This window comes from Chanodichthys erythropterus, chromosome 21 (assembly GCF_024489055.1).
Source record: "Chanodichthys erythropterus isolate Z2021 chromosome 21, ASM2448905v1, whole genome shotgun sequence".
Lineage (NCBI taxonomy): Eukaryota > Metazoa > Chordata > Actinopteri > Cypriniformes > Xenocyprididae > Chanodichthys > Chanodichthys erythropterus.
In genome coordinates, this window is record NC_090241.1 from 6,157,376 (window position 1) to 6,182,504 (window position 25,129).

Below are 25,129 nucleotides of genomic sequence, written 5' to 3' on the forward strand. Positions count from 1 at the left end.
AAGAGTGAAAGCACTGTGCCTGCCAAAAACTGCTCCACATGCCAAAGTGTTTTAACTGATTAACTAGAGTAATCATTTATTCTGGGCCCTAATTGTCGAATTTTACCTCAGTTGAAGTTGTATTAAGCTCTCTGTATGAGTCAGTCCAATCAGATGTTCTGAGTTCAGATAACAGCTTTGAACTTTTGACCACACTGTTGTACAAATATACAAATGGACTGTGAAGAGAAATAAAATATAAAGATTTGGGGTAAGTCAGATATATTTTTTTAATTAATTCTTCAGCAATGATGCATTAAATATATCAAAAGATTCAAATAATTGCTGTTCTTTTGAACTTTCTATTTATCAAGGAATCCAAAAAAGTAATCAGGTTTCCATGAAAATGTTAAGCAAAACCACTGTTTTCAACACTGATAAGAAGAAGAAATGTTTCTTGAGTACCAAATCAGCATATTAGAATGAAGTCTGAAGGATCATGTGACACTGAAGCCTGGAGTAATGATGCTGAAAGTTCAGCTTTACCATCACAGAAGTAAATTATATTTTAAAATAGACAATTTCAAAAACAGAAATAAATCTTACTGACCCCAAACTTTTGAACGGCGGTGTACATTTACAGTTATATGACAGATGTTTTTATCCCAATTTTTTTTTTTAGCAGTATGTGAATTGAACCCATGACCTTGGTGTTGTTAGATGATCACTGACGTGATGACAACATTCACACGAAAGCTTTTCTCAGATCCACTGTAATGACTTGTAACATATCAAATTATGATTTATGACAGAAGACTGTCAAGCACATACACTGAAAGCACAAAAATGTCCCCCTTTTCTATTATAATGGATGGGCATCAATCGGAACAGGGCAATAGAGTGCAGCAGTCGGCTTCCGGAAGTAGAATCTACATTCATTTTCATTAAAAATTGATTTTTAATGATAACTTATAAACCTTTAAAGACAGCCCTACTGTGAGTTCCAAGGTTTGTTTAATCGATGATATTTGCTTCTGTTGAACCATCAGCCTGCATTATTTCAGGTTATTTTTAAAATAATTGTGTTTAACATTGGAATTCATGGTGAAAAGTTGGGCGGATGATATCGTGGCAGTATATCATTTGAGATTTTGCTAGAGTATATCGCGGTATGTAAATATTTAAGCATAGCACAGCACTGTTGATACTTTAGAGTGATGTCACATGAATGAGACAGAGCAGGATGTGCTTGATGTTAAAAAAAGAGTTAAAGGGATAGGGAAAGGGAATGTTGTGGTAATCAGTAGGGTGAGTAAGCTATGACAAAATTTTCATTTGTGGTGAACTATCCCTTTAAGCGTCTAAGTTGTGAAAAAGTGCTCGCTCTGACTGACACGTGTGCACAGAAAGCAGTGTCATATCGTAACTATATATCATGATATACATCGTTATCACAAAATAAAAATTTCTCATATCGTGAAATAAGATTGGTTATATAGCCCACCACTATTACCCATGATGCTGTACAGAAAATTCCACCAATCAGAGAGTCACAACAATCAAAACACACCAAAAAAGCTCATTAGCCCCGCCCACCCCCACGAAGCACTGTGAAAAACATAATCGAGTCAGTCTCCCTACATTCTGAAAATACTTAAACATTTGTATGTATGCATGTATATTATATATTATATACACACATATATATATATATATATATATATATATATATATATATATAGCAATAAATTTAATTGTTTGTTTATATTGTAATATATTGTTTATATATAAAATCAACATTTTTAAATGAGTAATTTGATTATGCTGTTTGCAATGCTTTATGGGATTGTGGTTCAATCCATTAAATGCAGTCTTGTACCTTTGTATTTTTGTCAATACTTTTTTTGCTTTCAAATCAAAGTTTGCAATGTTATGATTCACCTCATAGCTTGTCGTAGCTTGGTTCATGGCTCATAACGCTTTAATCCTTATGGGAGAAATGAATGGAAAAATTACTTCCGGAACCAACGGCACTGAAAAAGTGGTGCACTTTTGCACTCTATTAGCACTTCAAAACCTGCTGTACACTCATAATCTTCAAATATCATGTATGTACACCTGTTTCTTTGCAGTTTAATGAGATCACTCAAAATGAGTGGGTGGTGACCGAAGACCAGCTCACCCCGCCTACCCTAATGTGATTAGCTTGATCTACACCATTCTCGGAGCTGGTTGGTCCGTGGCTCTGCAGTAAGGAGCAGGGTGATGTAGAAGTGGAGCCACCATCTGCAGGCTCCTCCTGGCTGTGTGTGGTGCTCACAATACCCCCTGGAGGGCTGGATGATACAGTGCAACTGCTCACAGTCCACAGGCATGGATACTGACTGAAAATCACAGATGAACAAACAGAACTTTGTGGAACACTTTACTTAAGGTTTGTATGTAAAACTGCATTACTTTACCTTATTGTTTGACATGTTGTCATACTTAATAAAGCTTAAATGACTCATCTGTATATAAAGTCAGTTCTCTTTCTGACCTGCTGGCTCCGGGTGAGTTCGGAGCAGGAGGCATAGACAGCATCGCAGCAGGACCAGGAGGAGACACACCTGTCCAGCTCTCGTGACCGGAGAACATCTGCATAGCACCTGGACTCAGATTCTCAGAGAGAGACACTTCAAAGAAAAACAAAACAATTAAAATGAGTTAGCAAAAAAAAAAAAAAAAAAAAGTGGATACAGATATAATAGTAGGTTTATATCTCTGTTATATAATGTAATACCATGTAATATAATATAATATATAATAAAAAACCTTTTTTCTCTTCACAATAGGCAGCACAAAATCTCATTTCAACCCTTTTGACGAATGGCTATGTTATTTTTAATTTTGCTATTTTACTTGAATATCAACATTTGTGAAATTTACAAAACTCTGGAAAATAGTGATCAATGACATTATTTTATGTTGAATATAAAAGTTCTCTGTGTCTGTTAATGAGGGATTTGCAGACTTGAGTAAAAGTTCAATTATAGTTTTTATTTTAAAGTAAGATAACTTTAGACACTTAGGTTAAGATGATTCAGTATTTTACATTAATGACACTTTAAAAATATATAAATATTAATAAGATTAACATCTTTTTTTATATACTTTTCCCCCATCCTCCCTTAATATACCTAATAATGTACAATAAATACAAAACTTGGAAATATAGTGCATACATCTATAAACTTGAATCTTGAATCACTTTCATTATATGGAAATGATTTTTCAACTTTTCTCCTTTCATGTTCCAGGAGGAAGAGGAAAACCATACAGGTTTGGAACGACATGATGGTGAGTAAATAATTACATAATTTTTCAATTTTAGATTCATTTGTTCCCTTAATACAAAAAGCGCAGTGGTCTGTAGCTGTGATGTATTACCTGAGTTATGGCCACGGTGGTGGTGGTGATGATGATGATGACGGGGCAGGTAGGGCGATGGGTACGGAGCTGCTCGGTGCCCGTGCAGACTAGGTACTGGGTAGTGTTTGTACCCATGGTGGGGAGTAAGTGGTAAACCTCCTGGGTACGGAAAGTTGCCACCACTAGAACACAGAGTGTCTGGGTTTGATATGAACCATCCGCCTGCAAAGCAACAAATGAACACCAATATGCTTCACATAACACTGTTAACATAATGCAATAAATATGTCTTAAACAGGTCTATAAATCAGACAAAAACATTAGTTTTGCCAACATTAAGAAACCGGAAAATGATCACTAACAGTGTGGTATGCCCACATGCTGGTTTTCAGCTGAAGGTTCAAGATGATTCTTAGGATGGCTCCTATGGAGAGAAAAAGCTTTGTGCATGAGACAAATCTCAAATGAAAAACTAACCTATCAAAACCATTCATATCCATAAATCAGTCACAAACACCATCTTTCAAAAGTTTGGGGGCTGTACGATTTTTTTTTAAATGTTTTTGAAAGAAGTATTTTATGCTCACCAAAACTGCATTTATTTGATCAAAATACAGTAAAATAATATTTTACGATTCAAATTAACTTCTGTATTTCATTGTCACATGATCCTTCAGAAATCGTTCTAATATGCTCAAGAAACATTTCTTCTTATTATTATTATTAGTTAAAAAGGGTTGTGCTGCTTAATATTTTTCTTGTAATTTTTTGCTGTAACATTATAAATAGAGTCATTATCGATCAATTTAATTAATGTTTTCTCCAAGTATTAAAGAAAATCTTACCAACCCCAAACTTTTGAATTGTATAGTGTATGCAAAATCATCTAATTTACATCATCATGAGTTTTTCCTTCTCTTTTCACTATTTATATTCTTTTCAGGCAAATCATGTGACACACTACTTTATGGACTGTGGTGGAAAATCCTTTTTACTGTAATGCAAAATATGTAAATAAAATATATTATTTAAATTGAAAAGTTTTATAGTTCAAAGTAGTATTTTTGTTGTGTTGCCTTTAATTACTGCTTTACATTAAAAATAATCATTAGCTGTGTCCCAAATGATGCACTTATACACTATGTCCTTGTGCACTATATACTCAAATGTGTAGTGGATGAATTTTATGAGGTTATTTTGTCATTCACCGTTGGAATCTGACAGCCCCTCCCCCTCCGCTACATAATTAAAGCTGCGACAGTTGAGTGCATAAAGTGTCCAACATTCCACACTTTCAGTGTGTTTGAATACTTGCCTACTATATAGTATATAAAAAACAGTATGCCAAAAGAGTAGTATTTGAAAAACAGCAGGCGAAAAGTCCCTGAATGACCTTCTAATTTTGCCGAGATTCTAAAGTGTGCATTCGATGGAGGCCACGGGAGGGGATTTATGAATGGAAGTGAAGTGACTCGCACTATTTATACTACAAAACAGCATAGAATAGTGCATAAGTATGCAAACTGGGACTCACCTGTTCTATTATAGTAATGAAAATCACCAATGAAAATAATAATGGGAATTACAAATTATAGTAACAATAATAATTTGGGGCTGGAATTTTTCTTTTACAATTGTCATGAATGTAATGCAATGTAAAATATGCAAATGGTCCTAAAACATGTATTCATTATATTTTCATATTATATGTGTGTACATTTTCTTTATAATTTCTTTTTCTTTCTTTTCTTTTGATTTTTGGAGTTAAAGATGTTTACGAGATTCTTCAAATGTACAGAGTATAGAGTGAGTATCATTTAAGTAGGAGTGTTGTACCTCTGCTCCAGTGAAGTTATGACTACATTTACTGGAGTACAATTATTCAGCGCTCATTCCACCGACATTGTTGTGTAATATCTCACACATTCTTCACTGTAGCCGCTTAAAATCTCTCACTCTCACTTCACACTGCCTCTCCAACAAGCTCCTTTACTCACACACTCACTCGATTCAAAGCATAAACGTTTAATAATTGGTCGCTAATCACGGCTGATTTCGCACAGTCATGCTAGCTTGACTAGCACTAATGCCTGTTATGATATTATGAGTTGAAATACGCATTGTTAAATTGGTGAGAAAACTTATCTTCTGACACAGACGATGTTTGTTTGATGTCATTTAAATAAATTGTACCTTTCCTTTGCATCGAGGAAAGCTTTGGCAAACGGATTGTGTTTTATCTTCAGTGCAGTTATCTGTGAAGGGAAGGAGACCAGATGATCGTGAGGATAACACATTCATACACCAGAGGTCATATATTTTCATCTATTAATATAATATTTTTTTATTATTTTTTATACCATTATATTTTGCTTTTAGCAAAACACAAACAAGTAGCTTCTTTTTAAAAGGTAAAGTTTACCAGCAAGATTTTCCACTGAAAAACAACTTAGGGGCCGTTTACACAACACAGTTTTTAACTAAAAATAAAAAACGTTTTATGCCTTTTGGCCGTTCATTTACACGACAACAGGGTTAAAGGGTTAGTTCACCCAAAAATGAAAATTCTGTCATTAATTACTCACGCTCATGTCATTCTACACGTGTAAGACCTTCGTTCATCTTCCGAACACAAATTAAGATATTTTTCATAAAATCCGATGGCTCAGTGAGGCCTGCATTGCCAGCAAGACAATTAAGGCCAGAAAGCTACTAAAGACGAGACAAGAATAATTTTTGTGCACCAAAAAAAACAAAATAACGACTTTATTCAACAATATCTAGTGATGGCAGATTTCAAAACACTGCTTCATGAAGCTTCGAAGCTTTACAAATCTTTTGTTTCGAATCAGTGGTTCGGAGCGTGTATCAAACTGTCACGCCCCCCAGTGGTGAACCAATGAAATTTCAAAACACTTATGATGCAACAAAACCTTGTTTACTGAAATCACATGACTTTGGCAGTTTGATACACGCTCCAAACCACTGATTCAGAACAAAAGATTGGTAAAGCTTCGAAGCTTCATGAAGCAGTGTTTTGAAATCACCCATCACTAGATATTGATGAATAAAGTCGTTATTAGTTTTTTTGTTGCACAAAAAGTATTCTCGTCGTTTCATAACATTAAGGTTGAACCACTGTAGTCACATGAACTGTTTTAAATATACGTCTTTAGTAGTTTTCTGGGCCTTGAAAGTGTAAATGATCTTGCTGTCAATGCAAGCCTCACTGAAACATCGGGTTTTATAAAAAATATCTTAATTTGTAGTCGGAAGATGAACGAAGGTCTTACGCGTGTAGAATTACATGAGCGTGAGTGAGTAATTAATGACAGAATTTTCATTTTTGGGTGAACTAACCCTTTAAAATAGACCTATTATGCTCAAAATCTTAATTTTGTTTTTGGGGTCTAGGTTTTTTGTGCTTGAATGCTCAAAAAACACATTATTTTTCTGATATTTTGCATTATTACAGCATATTTCTTTAAGTGTGCTTTGTTTGGCTGTACCAGTGTGTTGTGATTGGTCAACCTCTTCGAGTTTTTTGGGAAATATTTTACTATTAAAGCAACTCATCCAGGCCTCGTACCCAATTTTTGGAGGTGTTTCAGGATGCTCAGAAGCAGTGTGCACTAACTCCCTTTTAAGTGACTTTCTGCTTTGTGATTTTGGAGACCTTTGGAGAGTTTGTCATTATTTATTTTCACTTCTTGGTAAAGAGCAGCATAAACATCCTGACTAACCGCACTTTTCAAGGTATACGGAAGAAATGTGTCTGTCCTTTGGAACAACATGACAGTGAATAAATCATTTTTGGGTGAACTATCCCTTTAAGCATGTTTATCCTAAATGTTTTGTGAAGATGCTCTGACCTCCTCATTCTGGTAGGCAGTTACAGCAATGAACTGAGTGTCTGCGAAAGAGATGTTGGTCACCATCCTGTGGCTGCCTCCTACACGAACAATGTGAATTTGAGGTTCGTACTTATGGAGAGAATTCAGCATGATCTGGACCAGGTAATCAGAACAGAAGACAAAAGGAAAGTTAGAAAGAAATTGGTTCTTTACAGGAGGATAGTGTGTAAGGTAACATACAAATGTAGGTCCATACTGCACCCGTATATAAATATTTTTTAGACTGAATTTTAATGAATTCAAAAAGAGGTATCAAACAAAGGATGTAAAATTGCAAATCGATTTTGTAAAATATAAAGAAGAATTAAAACAGACTGAAGTCCAGTGCAATTCATACAACTGCTGTAAATGGGTATAATACATACACAGAGCAAAGGGTAGCACTTTATTCTGATGGTCCACTTTAGACATTCTACTAACTATAAGTAACTTTGCAACTACATGTCAACTATCAGTCATTAGATTGTTAACAGACTGTCTGTTTAATATCTGCTCACGCTTTAGACCTTGATTCTACTAAGTAACTTTGCAAGTGCATGTCAACTTATTCTACTAACCTGGGCAGTTTTTCCTTAAGTTGATCGAAACCAATGAAGCTATGCTCAACTTAGGCTTATGATGCTTATGTTTTAAAATGTATTCCTGCGATGGCTGATGAATTTTCAGCATCATTTCTCCAGTCTTCAGTGTCACATGATCCTTCAGAAATCATTCTAATATACTGATTTGCTGCTCAGGAAACATTTCTTATTATTATTATCAATGCTGAAAACAGTTTTTGCTCCTTAATATTTTTGTGGAAAGCATGATACAAAATGATTCAAAAACTTGTGGTAAAAAAGAAAGAAAGAAAGAAAGAAAGAAAGAAAGAAAGAAAGAAAGAAAGAAAGAAAGAAAGAAAGAAAGAAAGAAAGAAAGAAAGAAAGAAAGAAAGAAAGAAAGAAAGAAAGAAAGAAAGAAAGAAAGAAAGAAAGAAAGAAAAGAAAAAGAACTTTACAGAAAAATACATTTATTTTATTCAGCAAGGATGCATTAAATTGATCAAAAGTGACAGTAAAGACATTTATAATGTTACAAAAGATTTCTATTTCAAATAAATGCTGTTCATTGAACTTTCTTATCAGAGTCCTGAAAAAATGCCGTTTCCACAAAAATATTAAGCAGCAACCACAGTTTTCAACATTGATGATTACAAGAACATTATTACTAATTGATCATCAATAATAATTGAACACAAAATCAGCATATTAGATTGATTTCTGAAGGATCATGTGACACTGAAGACTGGAGGAATGATGCTGAAAATATTTCTGTATTATTACAGCAGTTATATAAATTGTATTGAATTTCGTTCCATTTATATTTTCTTTGTAAGTTTGCCATAAAACAGTGGCTATTTTGTAGTGCTCTATATGGCAGAATTAAAATTAGTTTGATAGCCGTTTATTATTTTGACAGTGCTGAATGTAAGAGCAATATGTCTAATCAGATTAAAAATCATGTAGGCTGTTTCATATATCAAGATTATTCATGTCATATCATAACACTGGGATGTAGCCAATGTAATTCAAATGCCAGTTGCACTTTATTTTACAGTACATGCACTTTTAATGTATTACAGTGTACTTATCAAGAAAGTACTGAGTAATATAAAGTTGCTACATGGGTCAAGATTAGGTTTAGGTTCAGAACTAGTATCTAGTTATTACCCAGTTATTGTAATTACTGCAATAAGTATATAGTATGTACATGCGAAACATGACTGTAAAATAAAGTGCTACCCAAATTCCAACTCATCAGTTGGAACTTTTGAGTGAATAATTCTGATCACTACATATTGCTAAGTTTTTATATTTACACACCGCTTTGTCTAAATAAAAAATTCTTCGAATGACTGCAGTGACCATGTCAAGCATGAATAAAGCTATCGACTGAATTCTGAGAAACAGACAGGCGGAATGAGAGTGAAAAGCTGATATTTTTTTACTCTAATTGGTAGATTACAATGGCTGATGAGGGGCAGGTACTCATCTGCATGGCTCCAGGGGACATAAAGGGCTTTGTGTGCTTTTCTCTCCCCGCTGCCTTTTTTAATATGTTGCCTTTTTGAACATCTAAGGACTGATGGCTAAATTAATTTTGCATAGAAAAAAACAGAGGTAATTACCATAATGTACAACTAACCACAGCAATTATTTCATTTAGAGCTGGTTCTCTCTCATCGTCCTCTCCGCTGCCAGCTCTGCGTTTAAAAACCCCGGTAAATAGGGAACAGGCAGGAATACAGGAGAAGAGGATGGGGTGGCGGGGAGGCTGCAGGGGAGGGGTCATGTAAATACCAATAATAATTTGGTGGCGGAGTCATACTCGAATGGAGCGGGCTGGAGCACCTCGCAGCGGCCCCGCTGAAAGCCAGGATGGCTAGCTGAAGTAGACCACTCTCTGTCTGAACGGCAGGAAGTGCATTAAACGAGAAAAGTGGCAATTAAGAGCTGTTTATTCCTGTTTACATGCAGTCCCTGCTGAACAAAGGGGCTCCATAGGTGAAGTGGATGCCGAGGAGAGCACTAATTGTATAAATGCACACTTGAAATTTCCCCGTGGAAGCGCACAGGGTGATTAAAGGCAGGCCAAGACTCCTAAAAGCTACAGAGAGGCCTGTTTGGACACACAAGAGACCTGAGAGGCTACTCAAGATTGCAGAACAGGCCACGTACAGCATTACACACCTGCGCAACATAAGCGTTACGTTTATGCATAATGTGCAGGGGGTCTTTGTTTCTGTAGATTTTAATACAGGGAACATATGTCAGTTTGACAGTACACATGACTGAGAGAGAGAGTAGAGGAGAACGGCAAACTTATGGCTAAAGACAGGCTGGAGTAGGAACTTATTTTAGCCATTAAGCTATTTCATTCATTACATATGTCTTCTATGTGTCAGGGTTTCTGCACCTGGCCGCCTCCGTTGAGTTTGTTGGTCAGTTTGACTTTGTTGAAGGACACCGGAGCTTTCATCCAGTGGGCACCAAAGTTGGGGGAGTCGGGGTGTATGTAGACGCAGCTGTGAGTGTGAGGCTCTGGCTTGCCTGCAGGGACCCACTCGCCATTTACGTATTTCCAGCGGTGGCCGTCTGCAGGGCTGAAGTCCAACAGGAACGAATACATGGCGTTGGGATCCAGACCCGTCACGCTGACCTTCAGGACTGGAAACATCCTCCTACAGAGGAGGAATTATGACAGAAATATTGCTTTAAAATTATCTCCTGTAATGTCATCATTTATACTCACCCTCAAGTTGTTCCAAACCTGTTGTATTAATTTCTTTCTTCTGCTGAACACAAAAGAAGATATTTTGAAGAATATGGGTAACCAAACAGTTTGTGGACCCCATTGACTTCCATAGTATGGGAAAAATACTATGGCAGTCAATGGGGACCATCAACTGTTTGGATACTGACATTCGAAATATCTTTTTTTGTGTTGTCAGTTTGACAGCAAGCATGATTGAATGTACATTTTACAACCTTTCCATCGCACAAAAGATTCTTTATAGTGGAAAAAAAGTTCTTTAGATGATTAAAATGTGCTTTACACTAAAAAAAAAAAGGTTCTTTTAGGAACTTCACTGAAAGGTTCTTAAAGGGATAGTTCACCCAAAAATTATAATTATCCCATGATTTACTCACCCTCAAGCCATCATATGTGTATATGACTATCTTCTTCCAGATGAACACAATCGGAGATATATTTAAAAATATTAGTCCTCCAAGGCAGTGAGTAGTTCATTTAATTCTACCTTAAAATAATATTAAAACCGAGCATGTTTTTATAACTGCCAAAATGCCATAAATCCAGTACATTTAATCAAATTACCTCATCATTTGCAGTCAAAAATGACTGATTGCGTGCAGTCTGCTGCCTTAAATCGCGCTAAATTACTGCCGTTCTCGACAATGCACCTTTGTAAAAGTGGGGACTTAGCACTTACTCACATGAAGAACAAATAGACACATATAGTGGATTAATTTCGATTTAAGACTCGAACTTTCTCCGATACAAAAATACCTTGTTGTGTAAGTTCTTGTATTTAACGATGATAACGAGCAAGAACGAAATTGTTCCCAAATATCCTCATGACTGCAAACGTGACATTATTATACAACAGTCCAAAAAAACAAAACATACATTTTAAACACAGTACTGTCAGTATTTGCTCTATTTTGCAATGAAATAATAGCGCTAACGAAAACCACAGCAGAACTACAACACGCATCTGTGTTTCGCGAACAATTCTGCGGCTTTGAACGAATCGTGAGAGTCAGTGATTCAATTAGCTGGGTCTCATTTCATTTAATTTCAAAGGCTGCATCCTCAAGAGGACGAATCCTGTGAAGGATGCGGTATGGAGTGTCCTTAGCCAGAATTAAACGAGACGTCCTTCGTAGGACACACAGGCAGGAAAGGAAGGAAGTATATCGTTGCTCGTTGCGCTCTCAGCGAATGAATGAAAATTATTAACAAATTTGTATGTAATTTGAAAATAAAATGTATTTACTTGTTTTATTTTGGTTAATGCTTGAGGAGCTGGCTTATGTACAACATATATCTGTTACAGAGGCAAAAGAGGAGGATATTAGGAAGAACAAAGTTTAAAACAAAAAAAAGCATTACTTACATTTAAACACATCTTCGCTTGTATGTACATTTGCCGACGCCGCCATTTAGTTTTTTTTTTTTCTTTCTTCAAATAAATGACGGTTGTTAACAGCGACGCAAAGAATTGTGGGCTATCTGCAGCAGTGAATGATACACCTCATGTATCCTTCGAATTCCTGTGAAAGAAGGATGCATTCCAAGGTCGCGTTCGGAGAGTCCTACTTACTTTTCTGAAACGATCAAAGTCCCTTTAAAGACAAGTCATTTCACTCGGCGGCCATTGAAACGCCTCTCGGGCATCCTGGGCATCATGCAATCTCTTTGAATGGGGAAGCATCAAATTCTCAAAAACTGTTCGCCAACCTTACGATTAAATTTCATATTTGCAATCAAATCTAACAACAACCGGCTCATAAATTTAGTTTCTAAACGCTCGAATCATGACAAAAAAATATATATATTTTTCAGGCTGGATCAAGGTAATGCACATGCGCAGACCTAAATGGACTGTTTCTATAGAAACCGGTGCTACTAACGGCCGCTGAAGTGACGCGAAGACTTTTTTACCAGTTGGCGATTGGCTCTTATTTAGAAGGCGGGACTTTTTCCGCCATATTGCGCGTTACACTTTCTCCCATTCAAAACAATACGAGTGACACGTCTTGTGTTATTCTATAGTCTTTGAAAGTACCCCCCTTCAGAGGGTACTCCAAGCTAAAAAGTTTGGGAATCACTGCTCCAAAGTTTATAATAGTTGTGAATGGGGGACCGCTGTTTTGAAGTAAAAAAATACTGCATCCATCCATAAAAAAGTAATCCATAATAAAGGTTTAAATAAAGACCTTCTGAAATGAAGCGATGCATTTTTGTAAGAAAAATATCCATATGTAAAACTTTAAAAATCCAAATAACTAGCTTCCGGCAGACGACCCGCAGAATGCATGATTTGCAGTGGAAGAGTACTTTGACCTGACGCACAACGTAATGACGAACGCGGAGGCGCAGAGGATAGAGCAAAACAAATCACCGCTCACGGATTATAAGACTAAAACAAGATTTTTAGATTTTTTAAAGAGAAATGTTGGAGGATTTTGATATAAGAGAAGAGGAGCTTAAATTGGTCACAGCCAACATTTGTTTGAACCGTGAGAGGCGTCTAAGCTTACGCTACTCTTACATCATCGTGTCAGAGGGTTACTCATTTGTCGCGAGTCGACTTGCACATTCTGCATACGGTTGTCCACAGGAAACTAGTTATTTGAACTTATAAACTTTCAAATATGGATATTTTTCTTACAAAAAAGCATTGCTTCACTTCAGAAGACCTTTATTAACCCACCAGAGTCGTATGGATTACTTTTATTATGGATGGATGCATTATTTTTTACTTCAAAACGCGGCCCCCCATTCACAACCATTATAAACCTTGGCGGACTAAAGATATTTTTAAATGTATCTCTAATGGTGTTCGTCTGAAAGAAGATAGTCATATACACCTGGCTTGAGGGTGAATAAATCATGGGATAATTTTCAATTTTGGGTGAACTATCCCTTTAAGAGAAGCCAAAATCATTCTTCCATGCCATTGCTGTGAAAACCACCATTTGGAATCTTTTTTTTTTAGGAGTGTATGTTCTATGTTTTCGTGTTTCTTTTTCTTTTTTTCCATACAATGAAAGTCAAAGGGTTCCAGTGTTGTTTAAGATCTAACTGGCTTTCACTGCATGGACAAAAATACTTCAGCACATCATCTCTTGTGTTCTGCATACAGAAGACAGAAACCCATACAGGTTTGGAATGACATGAGGGCGAGTAAACGATGACAGAATTTTAACTATCACTTTAAGATGAAAATCTTAATAAATCTGTCCAAAAGCTGTCACACACTCACATCCGTGATTAAAAAGTTATCCTCCAACAATGATTCACACTGCCTGCCAAAACTCTACGAGCAGTTACAAGCACAAACTTCACGAGAGGTTGGACGCTATAGTCATTTTCCACTTTTTTCCCCCCATGATTATTTTTTATGGATGAGAACAAGTTTAAGAGGGGCCGCAAATGGAAGGACACCCACCTGCAGAGCTGACCTATAACTACTGAATGAGTTGGTCAAGACACCCTTCAGCTTGACAACACCACAACAAGCCTTTTCAATTAAATTAATCTGCCTGTTCCAAAAAAACATCAAAAACAGCACCATCTGCCAATACCAGCAACACAAAATAATAAACCTGCTTAGAGATGACAAGGCATTTGATAGAAAGACAGATATAAAACTGACTAGAGAGACATAGTTTGATCATTTTAATGCAAAATGTAATGAGAATCCTTAAAATAAAAATCCTTATAACAATAAAAAGACCAGAACTACAACTGATATTAACATTTTCAAAATTGCTTTTAAAGTTTTAAGTTCAAAAAGTGTCTTGTTTGTTATATAGATTATACTGTTATAATTTTTATTTGCAGTAAATTTTTATATGTGCAGTATTTGAACACTTAAGTCACAATTAAAAAAAATGTCCTAATGTCATTGTATTAGATAGAAGAAAAAAAAAATTCTCAATAAGTGTTTTTGCATAACTTTAACTCCTTAAAATAACATTTGTTCAACTCCATTCATAAGTCAGTTTAATATAATTTAAGTTGAAATAACTTGTACAGCCAATTTAAATATACTTAAAAATGTAAGGCATCAACAGTTTTTTTTTTTTAGTGTACAAACTATAAAAAAAAACTAAACAATGTGGCATCTGCAAACTTTTTTTTTTTTTCCAGAACTAACTTTACTGAGGCATTGTTACAATTACTTTTAAGCAACTGAACCCAAAGTTATTTTTATTGGATGTGAAGTCTCCAGAGCGACAACCAGATAGTTTCAATTTTTTCTTCATTTTGAACAGTATAAATATTGTTTTATTACTTAAAACCTTTTTTTTTTTTTGCTTGAGTGCTTTTACTATCTTCTTTTAAAATGTTTCAAAGAAAGATGAGAACAAATATATAATTATGATATTTTGTAAAATACTGCAGAGACATAATGCATCATACATTTCTGTGACTTCACATTATTTAAAAAATCGGATTAGAAATCAAAGTATAATTAAAAATAAAACCAAAATAAATATATAAACAATTAGAACGTATGCATTTTCTTCATAAGTTCAAGTAAACTATTTCTAACATCTGTGCAAAATAAATGTATTAATTAATATAAACAAACACCACTGCTTTAATCAAAATCTTTTCCAATGTTGGTTCATCGTGTCTCACCTCCCGTTCTTCGTCACAATCATCTCATTGGTGACTTCTTTGAATTTCCTCCAGAGTTCAGCATCTTCCAGAGTGACTTTGAGCTGTTTCTCAGTGGGGTCTCCCTTCTCTCGCCCGGCCTGTAACTCGCTCTCCACTACGCTCAGCAGTCTGGTGATGCAGCAGTCGTTGCTGCCCCGACCACCGGTCACCGCTCCGCCGCCGCTCCTCAGCTCTTCCTCCACCTTCATGAGTGACGCTTCTCACGCGCTTCCAAGTGGAAAAGAACTGTATTTTAACTTTGACTCACTATAATTTATGAGAAGACTTAGACCTAACAACTTGTGGACGGCATCAGTCATAAAAAGAAAAAGAACTCTCTTTAGTATGGCAGTGGGTGTTTTCTTGATCTGCACCTTCAGCTCACTGCGACACCTGTTCTTATGACCGGGGGACAAACCTGCAGTCACGTGGGTTTGCTCTAATTAAGTGATTCATTCACAACCCTTTTATTTTCCATTTCAAAACCCGTTCTAATGTTCAAGATTATTTTCAGGATTCACTTTTATGTTTAGGCAACGTTATAATGTTGAAAATTGCAGAAAAGTTCAAACGAAACTTCTGACAGGCAAAATATTTCATAGAGAAAAACAATAAAAAACATGATGTCTAAAAGAAATATTAAATCACGCGCCGTATGTGTTGTAGGCCTATTGCAAATATATAAACGACTTTTTTTTCCAGAAACAACTCGCCGTTTCTTTTCAGAACCAAGGACAGCTCGTACAGGACGTGTGTGTGTGTGTGTGTGTGTGTGTGTGTGTACTTGTTTTTGTGAAATATCAGGACACAAATGTGTATAATGACATGGGTATGACATAGGTATTACAAAAAGAGGTGAAATATGAGGACATTCAGCATGTCCCCACTTTTCAAAAGGCTTATAAATCATACAGAATGAGTTTTTGTGACAAAGTAAAAGTGTGCACAGTTTCCTGTGAGGGTTAGGTTTAGGGATAGGGGTAGTGTAGGGGGATAGAAAATACGGTTTGTACAGTATAAAAACCATTACGCCTATGGAATGTCCCCACATTTCACAAAAACAAGTATGTGTGTGTGTGTGTGTGTGTGTGTGTGTGTGTGTGTGTGTGTGTGTGTGTGTGTGTGTGTGTGTGTGTGTGTGTGTGTGTGTGTGTGTGTGTGTGTGTGTGTGTGTTTTAGAGATAAACTCTTGGGCGTAATCTTAAATTCACAATTTATAGACACATCAGGTCTGTTAAATTACCTTTAGGCTACTTTAAATTTGTAAATGTATTAAGTGATGTAGACCAGTTATTTAAATACATAATATTTTTCAAAAATGGCTTGAATACAGCTTATTTTTATTATGGCAATTATGTTTCCAATTCCTCGACAAAAAGAAAAAAATTGATTTTTTTTGTGGGGCTTAAAACTGTCCGGATTAAAATAAAAATAAAAAAGTGCTTAAATTTTGACCTTTTTATTATTATTATTATTATTTTTATTATTAATAAAAGGCATGTTTAGCTACCTTATGCGATCATATAAGCTACGTACATAATTTCTGTAAAAAAATAAATAAATAAATAAATAAATAAGTTATTAAATGTTTTATTAAATGTTTTTCGAACGAAGAAAATCACGTGGATTTTTTTTTTTTATCTTAAACATTGAAGCATATGCTAATATACAGTTAGCCTATTTAAACAGACAAGCATTCGGGTCTCTTTCGCAGCCTACTAAAAATACGTAGGCTAAATCAGCATATTTCCTTTAAAATTGAAGTTAACGAACGACCTACACTTCATTTTGCTTACTGCATTCGGACTGGTATGAAACATCAGAACATCCACTGTGATTCACGAGACGGACTCCTGTGTGCCGGCGCAGATAAGGGCACGCTGTCAAAGAGCTTATAGTATTGTACAAGCCATGTGGAGCATAAATAAAATACTGGATGTTCTCTGCAGCGAACGGGAATGAACGGAAACTCGATCCAGCGACCGGCGCTCTAATCACAGAGCCGCGCGCATGGAGATTAGAGGATTCAAAGAGTTTAAATCCGAAAAAAAGAGTCATTAGCGGGGAATCCTCCTGCATATCAAACATCAGAAAATCAACCCTCTGACCTTTCACTAGCAGAGATGAGTTACGCACATCACTGAACTTTAACTTATAAAAGTCTTATTATGTGGAAGAGGGCTTCTTAAATGACAGCACGAGCACGTACCTTGAATTAAAGAAAGAAATCAAAGAGATGCAGACATTGACAACAAAATGTACATAAAACTAGAATTAGAGAAGGGGAAATTGATTCATGCAGAGGAGATAAATCTAAACAATTTTTAATAGCAATGATTGTTAATATGTTGTAGAAATAACAATTATTAAACATCTCACATAAAAATATATTTTTCATAGCCAGTAAAGCACTATATAATGAAGCACAAACATGGGAAATACATCATGATGATGTAGGGGAAACACACATATTCAGCCATGATAAAATAATTCTGGAATGCATTTTTTTCCACAGTAGAATATTATTTCTATAGGCCTACCTATAAATAAAACTAATCTCTTCAGTAAATACTGCTGACAAAACTATTTAAAAGGCAAGCAGGAAGAACTATAAATCAAAAGTTATAATCTTGAAATTAAAAGTTAAATGGAAATGTGCTTGACATGATTTGAAAATGCAAGAAAAAGCCACATGATTTTGCACTTAAATGCAAAGCAAACTGAAAGCAGTAGGGTTGTTTGATGATAAATGAACCTTAAAGATACACTGGCACCCTAATGAGTGTTTAATATTTTACTTATCTAATAAGATAACATAGCAAGATACCATTACATAGGCTAAGTAATAAGACATTTCTGTCATCCTTTTACAGGTAATATCTGAAGTAAAAATTGAAATGCAATTATAGAAAACCCTTAGTAGCAAAAACTCAATTTTTCTTGGAAAAAAAGAAACAAAACCAAATACCAAACAAAAACAGCAACACTGGCTACAGTTCTACCCTAGTTCTCAAGTAATCCTTGGACGAAGGCACATAGGAAAGAATTCAGCAATTAAACAGCAGTTAAATGTAAAATATGCAATTCCATCTTGTTTCACCAAGCATGTCGAGGGCAGTCTGAAACCAAAGCATTTACCTAATTACATATTTCATAATTTCCCACTTGAATGTGAAGCACAGGTGTGTGTGTGTGTGTGTGTGAGAGAGAGTACTTGTCTGTGTGTGCGCTTGTTCACACAGATGGAGAGTGTCCATCCGTGAGGGAGAGCAATGGGAGCGGCTGTAGTGTGGTGCGGTGTCTGTGCCAGGTTGCAGAGTGGGTACATGAGTGGCATTGAACGCAGAACCAACGCTGGAGCCAGAGCAGCACACAGAGAAACAGCCAAGGCCAAATGTAGAGGCATCTCACTTGAAGCACGCGGAGAACAACTTAATAATTGCATCCCTGCATAAAAACAAACAGCCAAAGGTAAACAAACGCCAAAGCCAAAAAATAGATGACTAAAAGTGTCTTTTTTGGCTTTGACAGAATGACAGCTTTGATCTGAAGACCTTATTTTAGTCTAATAGGCACTCTGATGAATTGCAAAACTGATGTTTTAAAATGGAAATGGTCATTTATGTACATTTATATAATTTAGCCTTCTGAGACCCAAGCATAGACTTTTGTCCACTCTAGTGGACGTTATATGTTAGCAAATTTCTCTGACATTGTATGTGTCATAGTTTTAAATGTCCTGTAAAGAGCAGATTCAGGGCTTTTCAGAGATAACCAATGTTTGGATGTTTCACAATGACATCTCCCTCTCCTTGGTCTTTAAATATGACTGACATTGATCAAATTTAGCATTCTTATGGAAATATCCATCATTTAAATCTGACTAATTTTCAAATTGTTTGTCATAAATCAACATCTCAGGGAAAACGTTATGGGGTTTCAAATCAGAGTTTGCCTTTCAGCTATGAAACAGGACATTGATTTATATACGTCCACTGTAGTGGACACCAGGAGTTAAAGCATGTAAATCAAGCATTTTGGGAGATATTCTTATGAAAAGGTTGCAGATTTTTACTCCCATTACACTTATTTTTTCATTACATGCCGCTCCAAGAATACATTAACATGCAAATTAGATACAATGTAGCATTGTATAGAATGGGAAAAGCCGCTTATGGCACACACATCGCATAAATTAAAATATCAAATCATTCTGTTATATCTTTCATAACTAGTTGAGAATCATCTTTATACAATGTTTGGTTAAAGAAAATCCTGAAACCTAAAAACCTAAAAAAAAAAAAAAAAGTCTGGTGAATGAAAAATAATCCGTTGTTTTTGCATATACATGTCTATTCATGCCTTGTTTGACATTGCATAACATATGAATAAAATATATATTTTTTACATTTGTTTCTTGTGCTCCGAGCAATGTAATGACAATAATAATAAAAAGAAAAAACTAAATTCACATTTTTTTTCTGGGTCTCAGGAGGATAAAATGCATAATACTTCTAGAATAATACTCAAACTGCCTTCAGTAATGACAAATTTTGCCTTGGTTGCTAATTTATTTGCATCATAAATGATTGTTAATTTTCATTTATGTCAATATGATTTTTTTAATGGATGGTTTTGAAAATAGAAAGTAACCCACCTTGCAAATGGAATGAAGGATAAGCTATACCTGTGAAATAAATGGATGTGATTTAAATACAGACAAATAAGTACAATTTGTGAATTATTTCTCACACATGACTCTCCATAGGCGTAATAGTTTTTATTGTGTACAAACTGTATATTCTATCCCCTTACGCTAATGTATAATGTATACCCATGTCATTATACACACGTGTCCTTACAAACCATGTATACAAGAACACACACACACACACACACACACACACACACACACACACACACTGCCATTTGCACTGCCAGCGATTTGCAGAGACAAATTGACTGGAAGTCATTCATTTTCAGTAAGAATTGGCAATTATTTAGCCAACAATCATGTCACACTAAACGATTCAAAACTTAGCCAATTTAATAAGATGTCATTACAATTTAATATGGAATAATTACAGCATTCACTTCATTACTTTCATTCCTTACTTTGCAAAAATCAGGCTACCAGAGCAGGCCACCTAATTCTGCATTAATTAACTAGCTTATGATGAGAGTGTCTGTTAAATATCATCAATGTAGATTCACTATACAAACATTGTCCTCATGTCAGTATCCCAAAAGTTGCTGAAAAAGCTCCTTCAAGCACAGTTAATTTAGTCATGTGTATTTGTAGCAACATGTTATTGAAATAAATAACATTTTTCAGCCTCGAGAGATCTGTTAAAAAGAACTAGATTTGTTTTAACATTTATAAAAGGTACTGCAAGAAAAGTTCTGCCAGACTTAGTGACTGAATGACACACACCACCTCTTTCTAAACCCCACCCATTGAGTTTCCAAACCCCACTGTAATCAGAGATGGAGCAAGAAAAAGGGCAGAAAATATTATCTCAGTGTTGCCAAAATGAATGCAGGACAGGGTTCTAGTGCTCAACTTCAATTATACACTTAAATATCACACTCTCAGAATTCAGCTTCCCATACAATAAGTGGGCTGTCCACCAAAAGCACAAAATAACTTATGAAAAGTTTTTAAGAAGAAAACACTTTTGAAAGGTTTACAAAGCCTAAGGCTGTCACAGAGACAGGTGTGATATTTCAGGACACTTAATACAGTGATATTCAGGGAATAGTGCCGGTCCATTAAAAAAAAAAGAAAGAAAAACATTGCTTACAGCAATGTGGGGTTCAAAGGTCAAGGAAGGTGTTTTATCACCTGGAGTTCTCACTTTTACTCAGCAAATATCACTCTCTCTCTCTCACACACACACACACACACACACACACACACACACACACACACACACACACACACACACACACACACAGTATCTTACCATGTAAAAGCCAAAAACTGGAGGACACAGAACAGCAGAGCAAGGCCTTTGTTCTTCCACTAAAACAAAAAAAATGTAATTAAGATCAAGCAAAGCAAAGAATCAATAATCATAATAAACATGCAGACTGAAACATAATACAACAACTTTATAAGGCTATTAAATAATAATTGTGCTAAATAAGAAACCAACTTACCCAAAAAGCAGCACAGAAGGTTAGCACCAGGCATGTCTTTAAAAACACAAATGTTCAGTTTACAGAAAAGGCCACACATATTATGATATAAGAAATACTGAATCTCTCTGTATGCATTACAGTCTATTATATCTGTGTGTGTGTGTGTGTGTGTGTGTGTGTGTGTGTGTGTGTGTGTACTCTTACGATCATAATGCCGGTTGCCAAAGCTCTAGTCTTGTCACACATCCTCTTGAGTTGCTTTAATGGACCCATTAAGAACATAGTGCTGAAAGAAATCCACACCCAAAGATCCTCAGTACTGACTTACAGATTCTTGTTGATGCTGCATATCAAAATTCATTCGGATATATTTTTGGGGTATATTTTTGACTTTGCCATAGCAAGGTTAGTTTGAAAACCCCAAGAAATCTTTATGATATTCATGCTATCTGGGGGAAAAAAAACTATGATGCTTTAAAAAAAAAAAAAAAAAAATATTGAAGAGGTTTACAATGACTCACATTTATGAGATAAGGAAAATATTTTGTACTTTATACTTTATGGTTACAAATCAATTCATTTGTTAAAAATCTTTTCTAAAAGTCAGTATTTGTCACTGACCACATGCCAATGCAAACATTGACACGCCTTGGGTGAGATCAATTCAACGGTTGAGAGATGAAGCTGCATGACTCACCTTAAAATAGAAGCAATATTACCTAAACTGTAAAACACTGCAAAGAGTGTCAGTCCGCTTTTCGGAACCCAGAGCAAGCACGTCCCCTGAATAACAAAAGTGACGAAAGATATGACGTTTGACTATTGCATATACTATTAAAATGAAACGACATAAGACCATTTGTGCATTCGTCTTACCAAAAGTGAACACAAGACGCCCGCCACAAAGCACGCGACGAATCCCTTGACGCGCGTGCCCCATCCCAGTGTTGATGCTTCATTCGCTGCCTAAAACAGCATCGTTATATTCATGGAAACATGTTCACCAAAAACAGAAAATGACTTCAATCAACTTGATATTCATAAATAGGCAGATTTTAAAGCTTTTGCGAATGACAGACGGGTAAACACGCAGACAACAAACGTAGCAAAAGTCTAGATTCGGATTCAAAACGAACCCCCTGTTTATTTTAAACAGACATAGCGATTACAACCAAGTCCAAACTCAGTCGAGTTTGCAACTACCTGCAGTACGTTGAGGTCGTCAGTGTCATCTTGGCCACTCAAAACTTTCTTTAATTTGTCCATGAAGGTTGAGATTGACGGCTTTTAAACAAACAATTCAAAAAAGATGCCTCAGGTTAATAAAAACTGCTTCGAAGCTACTTTGTTCCAGTATTTGTATCGATTCGTTCCCTTTCCTGTTTGATAGTGTAACAGGTGCACAAGATAACTTCCGTGTGTAGCCACGGCAACGATTACGCGACGTCATGACGTTCGACGTACTGAATCGACAAACTGAAACCAAACGCACAACCTGTTTTGTCTGCATATTGTTTAGGCTTAACGATGATTTATACTTAAGTGAGAGTATAGGTGCTTTGCCAGTATTTTACCCATTTAAATTTATAAACTATCTAAATGGAGAAAAAAAAAAAAGTGAAAAAGAAACTTAGCTTTTGAATTTGACTCATGAAATCCACAAAAACATAAATGTTCACATTTAAGTAGCTTAATTGAGCAAAATAACCCGTTTAACCACAAAAAGGCTCCAAGACACATCAGACATAAAGTTGAAAGTGTTATAGAGTAATATTTCACACTATATAGTTGTTTCACAGACAGAATTTGAGTCGAGTTCACCTTCAATAATACAAATAAAAAAATAAAACTAAATAAAACACAAAATACATGATGAATACAGATGACATTCACACTGAAATCCGTTTTATTGGCTGTTTTCAACAAAAGTTCAGTAAACTTCACAGTACAGTAAGACTCATTGTGTATATTTTCAAGAATGACAATGACAAAGAATAAATGTCAGGATGACCAATGAAATACAGTATGAACTCAAAGTACAAATTCCCCAAATATATTATAGACTTACAGTAAGTATAGTAAAGAAGCACAATTACTCAAGCACACACCAGAGGCCTGTTGCATGAAACTAGTTGAACAAATTCTGAGTGTCAAATCCATATAAATCCAACCTGGTTTAAATCAGACTCACAAAGCTGGGTGAAAAACGTTCTCTGTCAACTTTGCGAATATCTGAAGCGCTTGCACCTGAAAGAGTGACATGTGAGGCAAACAGCCAATTCACTTCTCTTCTGAAGATTTTTATGAAAAATATCATAAAATTAAATGCATTTACAGAGCAGGAATAAACACTGCTGCTGCAGTGAAAGTTTGAGAAGGCAGCTGAAATAAAATATCTTACTATATTAATGCATATGAATCAAAGAAATAGGCCTTATAATTTATATAGCTAATTTCACAAAGACCTCTACGCTTTAAAGCTCTATTAAATATTATTTAATATTAATGCATGTTTTATATTTATTTAAAAGCAAAGTTTAATATTGTCAATTAGGCTAATATAATAATTATATGAATATATTTTATAATTCATATAATAACAATATAATAAATAATTAGCAACAAAAGACAAGCAATTTTTTCTCAATAATGTTTTCACTATAAACTGATTTAAATTTGGAGCGAGAGCTACAGGTCACTTTACTTGCAGCTGATTGGTCGAGTTTTAGTCTGTGATCTTTAACCCAGAATAAATCCTGCGGTTAACCGCCACCTTCATGAGCCCGAAAAAATTAATCTTGAACTTATCTGGTTAGAAACTGAAACCAGCTTTGTGCAACAGGCCATGGGTGACAATGCACACCTACTTTTTGGTTAAAAGCATTACTTCACTTACATGTTGGCCTCATACACACTATAGGCTAAGTTTTAGGAGTGACAACCACATTTAAATGTGGGAGTGAATCCCCTAAATCAGGGATCTCCAAACTCGGCCATGGAGGGCCACTGTCCTGCAGAGTTTAGCTCCAACACCAAATAAACATACCTTAACCAGCCAATCAAGTTCTAATTAGGCATTAGGCCTACTAGAATCTTCTCCTGAGGCACGTTGGAGCTAAACTCTGCAGGCCAGTGGCCCTCCAAGACCGAGTTTGGAGACCCCTGCCCTAAATTATCATTACATGTGTGAACAGAAAACGACTTACTCCCAAATATGCGATGATTGACAGCTTGGAAACCATAGCAACGTTCTGGCGTCTCTTGTGTTTGGTATCCGTTAATGTGACCAAAGCAGCATTACAGTGACTAAAACACTCGTTTTCAGCAATTTAACTAAACGCAGTCAACAAAGGGGTCGTGTTTCATTTTAAGCTTGTACAACCTGTTTTACAGAGGGGCGATTTATCTGTGTTGCCATGATCACTCATTATCAGCGTTTTTGGGCTTGTTGTTTAAGCTCAACTTATTAAGCGATCGGGTTAATTAAGTTATTAAAGTGAGCAGACATGAGTCTGTCTTATTTTCAGCATAAAGCATTTGGAGGTTTATTTTAGGAGCTAGTTCTTGTCACTGATTTTTTTAGCAAGATCTGGCAACATGAACGAGTCCAGGCTTGTACCGCGTTCCTTGTGCTGTGATTCACCGCTCTTACAGATGTTGTATGTTGAACTTGTTGTTCAGTTTGGTTCCGTTCACACTGCACAGAATTGCTGTAAATGCAGTTG

General features: G+C 35.7%; 2 protein-coding genes across 2 annotated transcripts; both read right to left on the minus strand.

Moving 5' to 3' along the window:
* Window positions 1-1,712: 1,712 nt before the first annotated feature.
* tbx19 (T-box transcription factor 19) lies at window positions 1,713-17,407 on the minus strand. The gene is made up of 8 exons (XM_067373826.1): window positions 15,240-17,407; window positions 10,260-10,524; window positions 7,263-7,397; window positions 5,584-5,645; window positions 3,753-3,814; window positions 3,409-3,612; window positions 2,519-2,654; window positions 1,713-2,363 (listed from the first exon to the last, which is right to left on the minus strand). The coding sequence occupies exons 1-8, from the start codon at window positions 15,467-15,469 to the stop codon at window positions 2,126-2,128; spliced, it is 1,332 nt and encodes a 443-aa protein (XP_067229927.1). The 5' UTR covers window positions 15,470-17,407; the 3' UTR covers window positions 1,713-2,125.
* Window positions 17,408-17,635: 228 nt separating this feature from the next.
* Window positions 17,636-22,815, minus strand: sft2d2b (SFT2 domain containing 2b). The gene is made up of 8 exons (XM_067373827.1): window positions 22,608-22,815; window positions 22,281-22,370; window positions 22,102-22,187; window positions 21,609-21,690; window positions 21,423-21,458; window positions 21,227-21,285; window positions 19,918-19,947; window positions 17,636-18,707 (listed from the first exon to the last, which is right to left on the minus strand). The coding sequence occupies exons 1-8, from the start codon at window positions 22,668-22,670 to the stop codon at window positions 18,668-18,670; spliced, it is 486 nt and encodes a 161-aa protein (XP_067229928.1). The 5' UTR covers window positions 22,671-22,815; the 3' UTR covers window positions 17,636-18,667.
* Between the last annotated feature and the right edge of the window lie 2,314 nt (window positions 22,816-25,129).